This window comes from Acanthopagrus latus, chromosome 12, assembly GCF_904848185.1.
Source record: "Acanthopagrus latus isolate v.2019 chromosome 12, fAcaLat1.1, whole genome shotgun sequence".
Taxonomy (NCBI): Eukaryota; Metazoa; Chordata; class Actinopteri; order Spariformes; family Sparidae; genus Acanthopagrus; species Acanthopagrus latus.
In genome coordinates this window covers 463,363-479,352 of record NC_051050.1, presented here as the reverse complement: position 1 = coordinate 479,352, position 15,990 = coordinate 463,363, and the positions used below count along the sequence as shown (strand labels likewise).

At 39.7% G+C, this 15,990-nt stretch overlaps 1 protein-coding gene across 1 annotated transcript in view; it reads right to left on the bottom strand.

Moving 5' to 3' along the window:
• The window catches only part of LOC119029429 (thyrotropin receptor-like), a 33,668-nt gene extending 18,253 nt beyond the window's left edge, over window positions 1–15,415 (bottom strand). Inside the window, exons 1-3 of the mRNA XM_037116240.1 lie at window positions 15,174–15,415; window positions 15,013–15,084; window positions 147–221 (exon numbers count right to left, since the gene is read on the bottom strand). Coding sequence (XP_036972135.1) covers window positions 147–221; window positions 15,013–15,084; window positions 15,174–15,337 — 311 coding nt within the window. The 5' untranslated portion in view covers window positions 15,338–15,415. The remainder of the gene's footprint in view (window positions 1–146; window positions 222–15,012; window positions 15,085–15,173) is intronic.
• Between the last annotated feature and the right edge of the window lie 575 nt (window positions 15,416–15,990).

The window sequence follows — 15,990 nt, the reverse complement described above, 5'->3', positions numbered from 1 at the left end:
GCCAGTACTTAGCAAGGTGGAGGAGACATTACTACTGCTGCTGAAGGACAGAGGTAGCATGACAACACTAAGACTACAATGCGTATTCATGGCAGCATACATGGGATTCATTCTAATCACAGTGAAGTTGGTTTAAGTTTACTTACATGTGTGTGACACTGGACAGGTTGTGGAAAGAATGCCTCTCAAGATATTTTAAAGTATCATCATCAGAGATGTATCTGAAAAGACACACAAACAAAAGAAATGTGTTTTTAATGTGGCATCACCTCCTCAAAATGATCTACATTAGCAAATTTATTTGTTATATGAGGTAGATAAGGGAGCAAAACTGTGAGTAAGTAAAATTGTAAACACTTTTTAGAAGTAGAAGAGTATTACATTTTCATACATTTCATATGCTACATTTGCTAAATGTCCAAGGAAGAAAAAGATCTACAATGTGCAATTCTTTTAGAAGTTGCTTGCTGAAAGCTGCTGCAGGTTCCTTGCAGACTGATTTTATATAAGCTCATAGGTGTCACATCGCAGTGAGGTTGTCTTGTCTTGGGATCTGTCTCGTGAATTTCATGTTTTATTTTGAAAGTAACTCTCCTCTCGTTTCAGGTCACTTGCCCTTCCTCTTGTGTCCCTGGTCTGATGTCATCCCTAATCCTTGATTTTTTTCACCTGTGTTCCCTTCCCCCATGTGTATAAAGTCTTTGTCTTCCCCTGTCTGCATCGCCAAAGTATTTCGTCTTCCATGTCGTGTACCGAAGCCCTGATCCACAGTCTTGTTCCTAGTCCTGATAAGTATTGTTCTTGTTTTATTTATCTGAATTTTGTCCTCTTGAGAAGCGTGATTTTGAGTTTGAGATTTTGAGGTTTTGTGTTTTGCATTTTGAGATTTCATAGCTTTTCTTTTCTCCTCCTTGTGAGCGATTTCTTTGTTGATAAGTTTGATAAGAAAGAGTAGATATTTTTCATAGCCCTTGCGCTTCCTCTTCGGAGTGATTTTGTTTTGTAATTTTGATACTTTTACTACATTTCAAGAATAGAGTAGGTTTTCCTCCTGCGGGAGAGTTTTGTGTTATTCTGTGTTTCATGTTGTTTGTCTTGTACGTCTTCCAGATTTTCATAGCTGTTCTGTTATCATTCATTCTGAAGAGTTGCAAAAACAGATTAATAAAACTTGACATTACTTCTGCCAATACTGCATCTGAGTCCTCTTTCCTGTCCAAGTCTGACAATAGGACAGTAAAAGGTCATTCAAATAATTAATTGAGTCATTGATTGGACATTCAAATAATTGAAGTCACTTTCGGTTTAGCTGCAGGGGGAGCTGACCCCAAAGAACTTGTTGTCCCCATGCCAGTGATGAAAGGCAGAAGCCTTTCAAAGCCCATCTTAGGCTATAATGTCATAGAGCAAATAGTTAAAACCAACATTACAGAACAGTGGGAGGCAACAAGGGAAGATCAGTTGCATGGGGGATTAAGAGCACCATTCCCCAGCCTTGACAAAGAAAGAGATTACAGCCTTCATTGACCTGGTGACAACTGAACAGTCATGTGACTACGTTGTGAAAACCACAAAAAAGAAAGTCACTGCGACAACATACATACCTTCAAATTGTTCAAATTGACTGTAAGGTACAGACACAGGCACCCAAGAAAGACACTATACCTCTCTTCTGAGGGTCTTGAGTTCTGCAAGAATTTCACTTTACATTGTTCTTTATGTGCAAAACCTAAATGATCACGATATAGAGCTGTCAGGAAGAACTGTAGTGGGCACATTGCAGCAGGCTCAGGCTGTGTATGCAGCTACTGTTCTAGAGAAATCTGATCGTCCCCCTCAAGTGTCTGTGAACCGAGTGAAGAGAGTGAGCAAGTTACTGATTGGAACCTATCAATCAACTTGAGTCATCTCAGTAGGTCTGAGAGAGCAGTGGTACAGGACATGCTTCGCTATCAATGTCTTTCTTTTTCCAAATTTTATGTATTGTATGTATTGAGAACCTAAAAGGATATGGATCCTGTAGCATGTAGTGTTGCTTTCGTCAACGAAAATTATCACTAAATATTGTCGTCAACGAACCTTTATCACGTGATGGAAATGAGGTGAGACGCAATGTAAATGGTGGTCATGTGATGAAAACTATAATCAAATATATGATGCAATATTGTTGACGAATAAAAACGGGACTAAATGTGGTTTACAAAATAAAAACTCTGCTAAAGTATCTCTTTATTTTCGTTGACCAAAACGAGATGAGACGAAATGTATTAACGTTATTTCGTCAGTGGCTTAACGTTAACGATAACTCAAGACACAGAGTTAAGTCTGGCACAAAGAAAGGGACCGATGGCTGGCCAGCTCGGGTTCAGTGTTCCCTCAGGTGTCCGACAGACAAAAGTGAAAAGTGACACAGTTACGTTTTTCGCTCTAAATTATCTAATTACATGATCGTCATCAGTAAACTGGATGCTGTCTGACTCACTCGTGGGACGGAGGCTGATTTCTGGGGGAAAGTTCACTGAAGTCTTGGTCTGGAGGGCTGATTTATTTTCACCACGAACGCTCGGCGAGTTAACGTTTTTTCTGCCGGTGACTGTGTTTAGGACAGAAATGTGAGGAAGAGTCGGTAGGACGGACAGGAGGACGGACAATTCTCCATGAACCTAACAGTCGGCCAGCCGTGTGTGTGTCTGTGTGTGTGTGAAAAAACAAGAAATACATAAAAATACAAGCAAAAAAGAAAATAAATAGAAAAACGAATAATGAATAATAACATGAGGTGTGTTTGTTTGTGTGTTTGTCTGCTGTTACCAAATGACATTGGCCTATGAGGGGAGAAGGGTACAACATAGCAAATGCAAGACAAGCACACAGATAGAAACTGCATTATTAAAAAGAGTCTTAAGTACAATTTTCATTGACTAAAACTAGACTAAAATGTCATCAGTTTTCGTTGACTAAAACTAGACGGAAATAGTCATGGATAATTCTGTCTAAAATAAGACTAAAATGCTCAGACTTTTAGTGGACTGAAACTTGACTAGACTAAAAAGAGTATAAACGTGACTAAAACTAATAAAAACTAAAATGACAGTTTTACACAAAGACTAGACTAAAACTATAATTAAAACAGGCTGCCAAAAACCACCGGATAGATAGATATATCTATCTATCTATCCGGTGGTTTTTTGATAGATAGATAGATAGATAGATAGATAGATAGATAGATAGATAGATAGATAGATAGATAGATAGATAGCTTTATTAATCCCAGAGGGGAAATTAGGTTATTATAGTACATTAGTATAAGTAGTGTGTAATATAAATACAATCAAAATGCAAGGGGCAAATATAGAAACAATGAAATACTACAGACGATAAAATGTTGCTATAAAATAAGAGGTAGTAAGTATGTTAAATATTGAATTTAATATTCATGAATCATCTGTAGCATGCAAAAAACGATTAAGTGAAATGAGGAACATCATCGCATCCTGGATTGGCTAATAGGATGTCTGGTTGAGTCACCAGGACTTGGGTTCTTTCAAATTTTTCAGAGCCGTTCATCCACCATGAAGAAGCCTCAAACCAAGGTCTCAGGGCTGTTCTATAGCAACAACAAGGAGACAAACTCAGTGTGATAGCCTATGGCTCCTGAACCCTGACTGGCATTGAACAGAATTACCATATCCACTCAAGAAAACTGGCCAAGCTCAATGCAACTGGATGCAGATGGGTTGCTGAAATTGATTTCATTTTACTATCTGATATCATCCAGGCAAAGAAGATGTGGATGCCTACAGTCACAAATGCTTGTGGAAAATGAGGAGTTGATGAGACAGTGTACTGAAGAACTGGCACCAGATTGTGTGGCAGTGACAACATAAGCTCTTGAGACTCAATACTCCAGCTCACCTCGGGTTGTCCAGTGCTTTGCTCCTCTCCGATGTACAGCTCTGAGGGAGGAAATGCAAAATCCATTCTCGGATGACAAGCACAGCAAGATGACAAGAACATTGGTACTGTAATGCAATGCAAACTGAAATGCAACAAGCCATTGGGACATGGCATTCTTCACAGGAAAACAGTGAACAAGACACAGCATGTTGCTCAATGAATGTAGGTACTACCACAATCCAGTTGTACAGCCTCAAGTACCCATGGTTGACATGGCACATTGCGTACATACCGCAGGAGGTTGTGATCTAGGTTCAACCAGTTAAAGAAGCACAGAATGAGGGTTCCTGTAATCCTGCCTCCAAACCCATCTGAAAATGACAGACTTACCAAGAAGAGAGAGACGGGCCCCTAAAATGTTTACTTATGACTAACTTGGGACCCCAGCATGCTACAGCAAATGAAATGCTGTTCCAGTGCCAGCCCATATATAATATTGAGGAGTTCAGTCAGACAAATCCATTCCAAGTTTACCAACCTATACTCATGCAAGGATACTAGGTGTAAAACACATTTGGGCTGTTAGCAAGACTGCTTAAATTAAGAGAGATATGTATGGACAGTACCACCAAAAACAGTCACTACATGGCTATCAACTCCAAGGTACAGTTGAAGGTCCCATATGTTAAAAAACACGTTTTCTCTCGTCTCTACATGTATAAGCTGGTCCTCCCTGAGCCTGCCAACTCCCAGAATGAGGAAAACAAGCGATTCCTGCATGGTCTCTGCAGCCCACCCACTAGTAACCTGGCACTCCTACAGGCTGTTCAGAATCTGCTCCTTTCGTTACGTAACGAAAGGAGTCATTATCTTGGGCCGACCTCCTATGCGTGGTGATAGGAGATATCCGAGAGGGGGGTCTGGTGAAGTCAGCTGGAAATCGGCTAACTAGTTAGCTCTGCTTTGGTCCGCTATGCAATGGCATTTGAAGCGAGTTTAATGTTAATAATATTATGATGGAGCTTGGTTGTCACAGTAAAAAGTCTAGAAACATGTGCAGACTGGAGACAGAGACGATGCGAACAGTGTCCAAGAGTTTGGAGACTGAGTTGGAGACAAACGCAACTTTCGCTAGCTGTTAGCCATTAGCTTCATGGTAGTAAATGTAACAACACATATGAACAAACTAACATTATACAGACACACTAACCATTCTGAAACGTCCTGCTGCAGCAGCAGAGTCTGTATTTCTTCAGGAGCCTCTCCTTCTGGGTTCCATTCTGGGTCAAACTGATATGGTTGAACAAAAAAATCTCCGTGAGCCATAGCGATACATATATACATCCACTGTAAACATTAGCGCATGCTACTGTTAACGCAAGGGGCTTCCCCTCCCTGAGAGTGAGGTAGCAGGCAGGGCTCTCCAAGTAGGCCTTGACAGACGGAGCTCATTGGCATTTAAAGGTGCAGGCACAGAAACAGACTGCTCTGAATAGAGCTCTGTAGAGCAACTTTTAGACACCTGAAATTCAGGACCACGGATTAGTTTGGGGCAATGCATATCGAATACAGAGCTGTTGGACCTCTGACAGCTGTGTGAACTTGATGGTAAACAGTATCATATGGGACCTTTAAGAGAACTAGTACATAGCCAAATGAGAGCTTTTAATTCATGAAGGTTATGATGTCAGGATTGCATCAAATTTTGTTGTGGAGGATGTGATAAACTGATTGTATGTAAGCTCATAAGTGAATGGTCATTAAAATCAGTTTGAAAACAGTCAATAAAATCAGTCATTAATAACAGATACAGTGATGAAAGAAGTCATTGATTTAAAGTTCAGCTAAAAAAGTACTTTCATAAGTCATAACTTAAAATTCATGAGAAGGAGGTTAAAATTGCAAAAGAGACTGAAACATTTAAGTCCGGTGAAAGAGGTAAAAAAAAAAAAAAAGTGACAAACGTATTTACAAGGATTGCAAATATACTTACCTGTCAGATGAGCTAATCTGTGATCTATCTACTGCGCCTTATGAGAGACAATAGTGATTGATTAGTCATGCCTACAGGGAAGGCGGGAAGGGAGAGCTCTCAGCCATTATGCTTCATTTTCAGTGAAGCTGCCAGTTATGTCCAAGGATCTTTATTGATATTTCCCCATTCGGGGTATGAAATGATTATCTATGCTCTTGAATTTGGAAATATGTTTGCTAGATTGTTGTGTGTGTACATGCTGAGATTTCTGATGTCTTTTAAGCATAACAATAATCCATATTATGTGCTTAATGGTAAGGAACATATACAGAGTAAAATGCTGCAAATGTGTTTTTTTTGTAGTTAATTACTGATGTGTTTGTGAGTTAATGACATTGTGTTTGACACTTTGTTATTCTCCGAACCCGGTGGTGGTCACCGGAAGTAAGGGATGCTGTCAAGAAGACGAAAGAGTCCTATCGAGCATGGTTGGCTCGGGGGACTCCTGAGGCAGCTGACGGGTCCCGGTATGCCAAGCGTGATATTGTCGGGCGGTGGAAGGAATATTTCGAGGATCTCCTCAATTCCACTGACTCATCTTCCATAGAGGAAGCAGGGGCTGGGGACTCAGAGGTGGATTCGTTCATCACCCAAGCTGAAGCCACTGAGGTAGTTGGGAAGCTCCTCGGTGGGGCACCGGGGGTGGATGAGATCCGCCCTGAGTACCTCAAGTGTCTGGATGTTGAAGGGCTGTCTTGGCTGACATGTCTCTGAAGCATTGCATGGCGGTCGGGGACAGTGCCTCTGGACTGGCAGACCGGGGTGGTGGTCCCTCTATTCAAAAAGGGGTACCAGAGGGTGTGTTCCAACTATTGGGGGATCACACTCCTCAGCTTCCCTGGGAAAGTCTACTCCAGGGTACTGGAGAAGAGAATTCGGCTAATAGTCGAACCTCAGATTCAGGAGGAACAATGCGGTTTTTGTCCTGGCTGTGGAACACTGGACCAGCTCTATACCCTCCGCAGGGTGCTCGAGGGTTCATGGGAGCTTGCCCAACCAGTCCACATGTGTTTTGTGGACTTGGAGAAGGCATTTGACCATGTCCCTCGCAGCATTCTGTGGGAGGTGCTCCGGGAGTATGGGGTCGGAGCCCCTCTGCTAAGGGCTGTACGGTCCCTGTACGACCGGAGCAGGAGTCTGGTTCGAATTGCCGGCAGTAAGTCAGACCTGTTCCTGGTGCATGTTGGACTCCGGCAGGGCTGCCCTTTGTCACCGGTTCTGTTCATTATTTTTATGGACAGAATTTCTAGGCGCAGTCAGGGGCTGGAGGGGGTCTGGTTCGGGAGCCACTGGATTTCATCTCTGCTTTTTGCGAACAATGTTGTCTTGTTGGCTCCAGCGAGCCAGGACCTCCAGAATGTTCTGGGGCGGTTTGCAGCCGAGTGTGAAGCAGCTGGGATGAAAATCAGCACCTCCAAGTCTGAGGCCATGGTTCTCGACCAGAAAAAGGTGGCTTGCTCCCTTCGGGTTGGGGGAGAGTTCTTGCTTCAAGTGGAGGAGTTCAAGTATCTTGGGGTCTTGTTCATGAGTGAGGGAAGGATGGAGCGTGAGATTGACAGGTGGATCGGTGCAGCAGCCGCAGTAATGCAGTCGCTGTATCGGACTGTTGTGGTGAAGAGAGAGCTGAGTTGAAAGGTGAAGCTCTCGATTTACCGGTCAATCTACATTCCTACCCTCACCTATGGTCATGAACTTTGGGTCATGACCGAAAGAATAAGATCCTGGATACAAGTGGAGTTTCCTCCGCAGGGTGGCGGGGCGCTCCCTTAGAGATAGGGTGAGGAGCTCTGTCACCCGAGAAGAGCTCGGAGTAGAGCCGCTGCTCCTCCACATCGAGAGGAGCCAGCTGGGGTGGCTCAAGCATCTATATCGGATGCCCCCAGGACACGCTGGAGTGACTATGTCATTTGGCTGGCCTGGGAACGCCTTGGGATCTAAAAAACTGAAGTATTCTCAGGGTCCTCTATAGAGCCTCGCAACTGTATAATTTGTTCAATAAAAACTGCATGTCTGCTTTGAGAATAAAGCTTTCTGGTTAAAAATGAGCAAAGCCTCAAACAAGAGCAAAAATATGGACTGCATGTTTTAACACTTAAAGAAGATATTTCAAGTTTACGAATTTATGAGTTGAGGAGAAGATCAAAATGCAGGTTCTACAATAGAGAATGACAACTTACACTGAATAAATATATACAGAAAACATATATTCCTTACAGGTCTAATACTGACATTGGGAATTAGTTTTGTCTCTGTGTCCGTATTGTGTTGCTCACACCATACTATTGCTACTGTTGAAAATAGCTAAGGCAAAAAAAATGTCCAGGCAATTCTTTTAAAACCTGTCAGTGAAGAAGGCAAGTTCTGAAGAACATATTAAAACAATGTATAGAATAAGAATATATAAAAAACTGTAAAATAATGTAGGATTTGTTGAAAAACTAAGGCCAAACTGAATTGTTGGCTTTAATTTATTTGAAGTCTTATCTGAAGAGAATGAAGCTTCGTAATAGTTTGGTGAGAATGAAGCATTAAAAATAGAAATTAAGCTTTGAGCCAAACTGCAACACTTGCTTGACTTTGTGTTGAAAAGCAGCTGATCTAGTATGAAGAGATGTTACAGTAAAAATGAATCAAATACTCTGAATCGGACTGAGAAATGCAATAAATCTCAACATATCGATGATTAGGAACATTTCAATATTTGAAGGGAGTTCCTGGCTTGATTGAAAATATAATACAAATATACTGTGTGTGTTTGTGCTTATGTGCATGTGAGTGCACACTTGTGGCTGTATGTGTGTACGTGTGTGTGTACATGTGTGCTGTCAGCATTCCACCCCATACACACCAATACAAAAATCTCAAAGTGCCTGAAAAGCTACCAATGTTTGAAGTGCAATCGTGTAAAAAGTATGAATGCTATGAAAAAGTTGAATTCAGGTGAGAAAGTCCTAATCTTTTGAACGTTTAAAAGTTCGAATGGAGTTTCTATCTGGAAGTATGAATGACTAGATCAGCTGTGAATGTGCTTAAAAAAGTGGGAAAATTGAGGATTTCTGAAGATTCCATCATCTGCTTGAATGGGGAAAAAACGCTGAAAAACGTCATATCTCTGAAATTATGAATGATATTAATTAGAAAAATAGGAGCGGTCGATTCCCAATTGAGATGAATATTCTGTGTTTGAATGGAGTGAATCCGTTGGAAAATGTTGAAGGAGTTAAGGGCCAAATTTTCTGACCCAGAACATATAACATTTCGTTAACATTTCCCGCGAAAATACAGTGTGAATGCTTAAGGCTGAAGTGGTTTCGAAAATCTGCTGAATGTACTGCCGAAAAGCTGAAAAAGTTGCAAAGCTGAAGGCTGATAAAGCTTAAGAAGTTGAACATATTGATAGCTGAACAGTTTCTGTAGCTGAACATAAAGCTGAATGTATAAAGAGCTGAAAAGGCAGAAAGATGAATATTTTTAAAAGATGAAAAGACAGAAAAGCTGAAAAGGGCTGAAAGAGTTTAAAAAGTTGAACATTTTCATAGCTAAACATGAGGCGGAATGTTTGAAGGATTGAAAAGGCAGAGAGATGAATCATTTAAAAAGTTGAAAGGGCAGACGAGGGCTAAGAGAGTTGAACAATTTGACCATTTTAATTGCTGAACACAAAGTTGAATGTATGAAGGAGTTGAAAAGGCAGAAAGATGAGTATCTGAAAAGGCTAAAAAACTGTAGAGCAAGAGGGCTGAAAGAGCTTAGAAAAGTGAAAAAAGACTGATGAGGCCAAAAAGTTGTAGAGTAAGAGGGCAGAAAGAGCTTAAAATGGCTGCACTGTCTATGTAAAGCAGGGGTGGAGAACCTTTTTCCTATCGAGGGCCATTTCAATTTTCATACTATCCATCAGGGTCCATGATTTTTTTTTTTTTTCAAGGTAAGAGACTCACGATTTTTTCACAGCCCCTTTTCTTTTTTTTTTTTTTTCTTTTTAACTTATTTTAGTTAGTTTTTCAATAATCTGCTCCTGTTGATTTTATATTCACTGATGTTTAGTAGATTAAGCAGTAGATAACCTCAATGTACCTCAATTCATGAAATAAAAAATCAAATGTAAAAAAATCAGCCTTCTAAAATGTCATATCTGCTTTAAATCACTCAAAATGACAGCGCTGAGTTGTATAACCCTTGAATTCAGTCAGCTATTGAAAAAAAACACCCTGTTTCCACTGAACAATTTAACCTCAGATTGATACTGAACAACCTTATTATGTACCTCAAATCATTTCAGAGCATTCTGATGTGATATTAAAAAATACTGTCATTTGAAAAGTCCAACATTAACTTCTTGTTAATTGTACTACTCTTAGTGCGTCTGCAATTGCCCCTCTGGGACAAATAAGTGATCTGAATCAAATAGAGGCTGCTGTATTGACTTGATTTATTTAAACAGGATTCAATGTTTGCACACGCAGGATCATGGCATACAAAGAACAACTTTATCCACCCGCGCTTGTCCATTCAAGGCATCCATTTTAGTGTGTTTTGCGCTATAATGACACTCCAGGTTTGCTTTTTTCATTACAGCCAGCGCGTCCCCACACACCAGACACACGGGCTTGCCTCTCACTTCTACAAAGAAGAAGTCATTAGTCCATTTGTCCTGGAAAGACCGACACTCCGCATCCACTTTTCTTTTTTTTTAGCAGTGTTAGCCGTGTTCCATTTTAGATACCGCTTGTCTCCTCTCATAGTTGTCACCTGTCAATCACTGATGACACAACGCGATGACGCGCAATGACACTCACACTGATGTTGTGTTCAGTGACCTTGATCATGGTGCGGAAAGACAGACACCAGCCCCAGGAGCATTTAATTGCACATTTGAAATATTTTTTCCTGAATTAATTTTTTGTGGGTGTACTTATGGATTGCCTCACGGCCGGACCAAATGGTCTTGCGGGCTGTACACGGTATGGAGGCGGGAGGTTCCCCATCCATGATGTAAAGTAAAAGATGTGGGATCCAAATCCAGCTGAAGAGAATTCTTTCTCCAGTGTTCCAGCTGCTCTCCACTCTAGCGATGATGTCACATACACATCGCACTACACACGCACTCCTCAACTACACATGCTTGAGAAGTAGCAGAGACAAAGATGAAAATGTCCCTATAAGAATGAATAGGAAAACACCTCCCAAACCCCTGTGATTTAAAAAAAATCTGTAATGGTTATGGCCAAAGTGAGTGAGAGGAGACATTGCTGAACTTGGTCATGTTGTTTTTTTTCTGGAGAGTGTAAAATGAGGGCAGGAAAGCGAGAGTACTGTCTGCTCTCCAGAAATGTAGGCTCAAAATTAACATTGCGGCTTATGGGGGTGATGCTCAAGTTCCTGTAGCTCTTGGGCTTCCACATCCAAAAGTGTAAGTCCTACATCTGAAATAAGACCATCTGCTGAATGCCAACAAGATTTCCCACATTTCTATGCATATATTGTCTATGTCCAGAGAAAGGTTTGGGATCAAAATAAGGCTGAAGATAATTTTTTTTCCACTTTTGCCAGCTGCTCTCCACTCTAGCGATGATGTCACGCACTCTTGCTGACGCAATACACACCCATTATAAACTTAGAAGACGGGCTAAAAATCCTTCAAACTAAAACTGTGATTATTTCAAAACCGTAAAAGATTTTTAAAAACTGAATACGAGTCCAATAGTCAAGTCCCATTTGCATCAATGTTACATTATTTTTGAAGAAGCTGAATTTTTGAAAAAGTTGAAAAGTTAAAAAGCTGAAAAAGCACAAGGATGAATGGGGAAAATTTTGCAGAAAAAAATGAATATTTCCAAAAGTATAATGGATAGAAAAGCCAAAAGTAATAGCCATCATGTCCTTAAAAAGCTGAACATTTTGATATTTGAATGGTTTCCATGGAACAACGTATGTAGGAGGAGATAGGTGCCAAAAAATGTACAGAATCTTGAATAACTAGAAAAATTTCCTGCAAAGATAGTGTGAATGCTAAAGGCTGAAACGAAATCTGCTGAATGTACTGCCAAAATGCTGAAAAAGTTGAAAAGCCGAAAAAGTTGAACATAATGATAGCTGAACAGTTTCTCTAGCTAAATATAAAGCGGAATGTATGTAAAAGCTGAAAAGGCAGAAGGATGAACATTTTAAAAAGCTGGAAAGGCCAAAAAGCTGAAACGTAAGAGGGCTGAAAGAGCTTAAAAAGGTGAACAGTTTCTCTGGCTGCACATATGCTGGAGCAGTAGCAGAGCCAAAGATGAAAATGTCCCATAAGAATCATTGGGAAAAGGCGACCCAAACTCTTGCGATTATTGGGAAAAGTGTCATGGTTTTCGCCAGGATATTTATGCATTGAGTAAGACATGGCTGGACTTGGTCATGTCATTTCTTTATACAAGTCCAAATAGTTCAAGGTCTTGTCACTCTTTTAAAGTTGGAATGGTGTCTCTAGCTCAAAGTATGAGGGACAAGAAGAGGTTGAAAATCGATGAGTTTTGAAGAGGATTTGAAGATTTTACCATTTAGATGAATATCTGAAAAGGCTGAAAAGTCTTGAAAGCTGAACATTAAAAAAGCTGAAAAGGGTGAAAAAGTTGAACATTTTGGAAGCTGAACATGAAGCTGGATGTTTGAAGGAGCTGAAAAGGCAGAAAGATGATTATCTGTAAAGGCAGAAGAGCAAGAGGGCTGTGAGAGCATAAAAAGTTGAATGTTTTGATAGCTGAACACTTTCTCTAGCTGAACATAAAGCTAAATGTTTTAAGGAGCTGGAAAGGCAAAAAGATGAATATTTTATAAAGCTGATAAGGTAGAAAAGCTGAAGAGGGCTGAAAGCGTTTAAAAAGTTGAACTTTTTTATTGCTGAACATGAAGTTGAATGTTTGAAGGTGTTGTGGGTGGCCAAGTTGGTTAATAAAACCTGTTAAAATGTCCTATTTTCTGGTGTCCTTCTTTTATGTTGAGGTCTCCAATTTGAGCCACTGATGAATTCATTTAATTGTTTGGAGGCCGTAACAAAGGAGTTGAAAAGGCAGAAAGATGAATATCTGAAAAGGTTGAAAAGCTGTAGCGTAAGAGGGCTGAAAGAGCTTAAAAAGGTGAAAAAAAACAAAAAGGCTGAAAAGCTGTAGAGTAAGAGGGCTGAAAGAGCTTAAAATGGCTGCACGTATGATGCAGCAAGAGCAGAGCCAAAGCTGAAAATGCCCCCATAAGGAATGAATGGAAAATTGCCTCCTAAACTGCTGCAATTTTTGAAAAAACTGCAACGGTTATCGCCAAAATATTTATACATTATAAAGTTGGAATGGTGTCTAACCCTAACCCTAGCTCAAAGTATGAAGGACAAGAAGAGGCGTAGAGTCAATGAGTTTTGAAGAGGATTTGAAGATTTTCCTATTTACTTCAGTGTTACATTTTTTTTTTTTTTAGAAAAGCTAAATTTCTGAAGTTGAAATGTTAAAAAGCTGAAACGCCTCCCAAACTCCTGAGATTTTTGAAAAAAACTGTAATGGTCATTGCCAAAATATTTATATGCTGAGTAACGGGAGACATTGCTGAACTCGCTGATGTCATTTTTATTTCTGTCAAGTGAAAAATGAGGGCACAAGAGCAAGAAACAGAACAGGTAGCATCTGCTCTTCTCCAGAAAATTAGGCTCAAAATTTACATTGCGGCTTATGGGGGAGCTGCTGGAGTGCTTGTCGCTCTCAGGCTTCTAAATCCAAAACTGTAAGGCCAACATCGGAAATAAGACCATCAGCTGAAAGTCAACAAGATTTCCTACATATATTGTCTATGTGAAGTAAAAGATGTGGGATCCAAATCAAGCTGAATAGTTGATGATCATGCACTCTAGCTGACGCAATACACACCCATTATAAAATCAGAAGAGGAGCTAAAAATCCATAAAACTTAAACTGCGACGATTTCAAAACCATACAAGATTTTTAAAAACTCAATACATTTCCAATAGTTCAAGGTCTGCTGACTTTGAATGGTGTCTCCAGCTCAAGGTATGAGGGACAAGAAGAGGTTGAAAGTCAATGAGTTTTGAAGAGGATTTGAAGATTTTCCCATTTACTTCAATGTTAATCTTTTTTGGAAAAAGCTGAATTTCTGAAAAAGTTGAAAGAAAGAGGAGCTTAAAAAGCTGAACATTTTGATAGTTGAATGGTTTCTGTAGCACACAATATGTAGGAGAAGAAGCGTGCCAATAAATGCAGAGAATAATGATAAAAAGAAACAAGACTAATAAAGGTTGTAGTGACTATCAGTAGTAGCAGTTCTTATAGTAGTAGTAACAGTAATCGTAGTAGTATTAGTAGTAGCAGTAGCAGTAGCAGTGGCAGAGTTGTAGTAGCAGAAGCAACAGAGGCAGAAGCAGTAGTAGTAAGGAAAGTAGAAGTAAATCAGAATCACCATCAGAATACAAGCACAAATGACATTCCTATAGCTGAAAGCATGCTGAAGTAGAAGTGGAATAAAATGAGCAAAAGAAGAACATGTCAGAATCCAAACTATAGAGACCACAGACTTAGTGTAAGTCCTGAATCACCATTCACACTAATAATGAAGAGTGATACGATCAATAGTGTGATTGGTTAATCAGCATTTACAATTACAGAGGTTATTAATCCCATCTCATAACAGGAATTTCACAATCTTGGTCATGTGTGATTTAACAACTTCATGTAGAGGAAATGCTGGTCTTCATATTACGGCAACTGAACTCTTCACTAGGTATATAATTTATATTTGCCAAGTCAGATTATTATAATCAGATATTTTATTTGGAAGCAGACAGAAAATGCAATGCAAGACTGTGCAAATGTACATGAGAGGCTTTTTGTTTCTGTAAAGTATTTTTTTTGTCCCAAATCTGTCAAGTTGATTGACAAAAAAAGATATTCTATTATTAAAAAAACATGACTTTTGCAGCCTTAGTCAGAATTTGGAATACCTTCTCTGCCAGATTTGGCCATATTTAGATTTTTACTTGGTCATTGACATTGTCTTTTGTATGCCAGTCATGGTTTGTTAGAAACAAAAAAGGAGAATCTTACATGCGAGAAATGTTGGCCAAGTTGGCAAAGGCATTCGGTGGAATAAAAGGAAGGTTTGTCCCAACAAGCCACCTGAAACAGAAATAATGTTTTGTGACATTTCAGTATTGATACAAGGAAGAGTAACAAGCTGAATTCAGTGTTAAAATGATGTTACTTACACCTCCCTTGTGCTAGAATGGAAAACAGGCATGTACTTAGCTCCAAAACATGATACACTGTATATGTCCGAGTCACACAGGCAATGCGTCGGACAGTATTCCACAGGGAGAGTGACCTCAACAGTAGTTAAAATTATTAAAAGAAGATTTAAATCAGGCTTCATTGTAAGAGCGGTAATTAAATGGTGGAGACTCTCCAGGCTACACTGTTCAGTGAGAGGGGTCTTGGAAGAGGTTGGGCTGTCCTTGTTCTGGAAGTCTTCAGCTCAAGACCTTCAAAATAAAACCTCATTGTTAATACAGATTATGTTAGAAAAAAGTATAGACCCAAGGAAAGTGTCTGAAGTAAACTACACCAACTATGGGATAGCTACTGCTTTTAAATCTAACAGAAAAAAATCACATCAGTGACAGCTGCTGAATAATTATAAAGAGAAAAGTAAAGAAAAAAAGATTAACATATTAAACAATGAAAAATTCTATCCCACCATAATATTAACTTGAAAAACATTCTTACACTACCTGCTAGTGAAAAGTGGAGCGGAGGAGAGCGCAGCACAAAAACATTCCATTTGTATAAGGCACCCCGCAGCACCACACTAAAGTCAGAAGTGAGGAATGCCAGTCAAGAAGTGTCATGCTAATGGGACAAATAACACGTATAACGTATCTATTCAACACTCTACCTGACTGGAGTCAGGACTTTGGGAAAGCTATTCCAAAATCTAAGTCTAGCCTGATTTAGCCATTCCTTTATCAGTTTTGATGTGTGTTTGGGATCATTGTCCTGTTGGAACATCTGTTGGAGAAAGTTCTA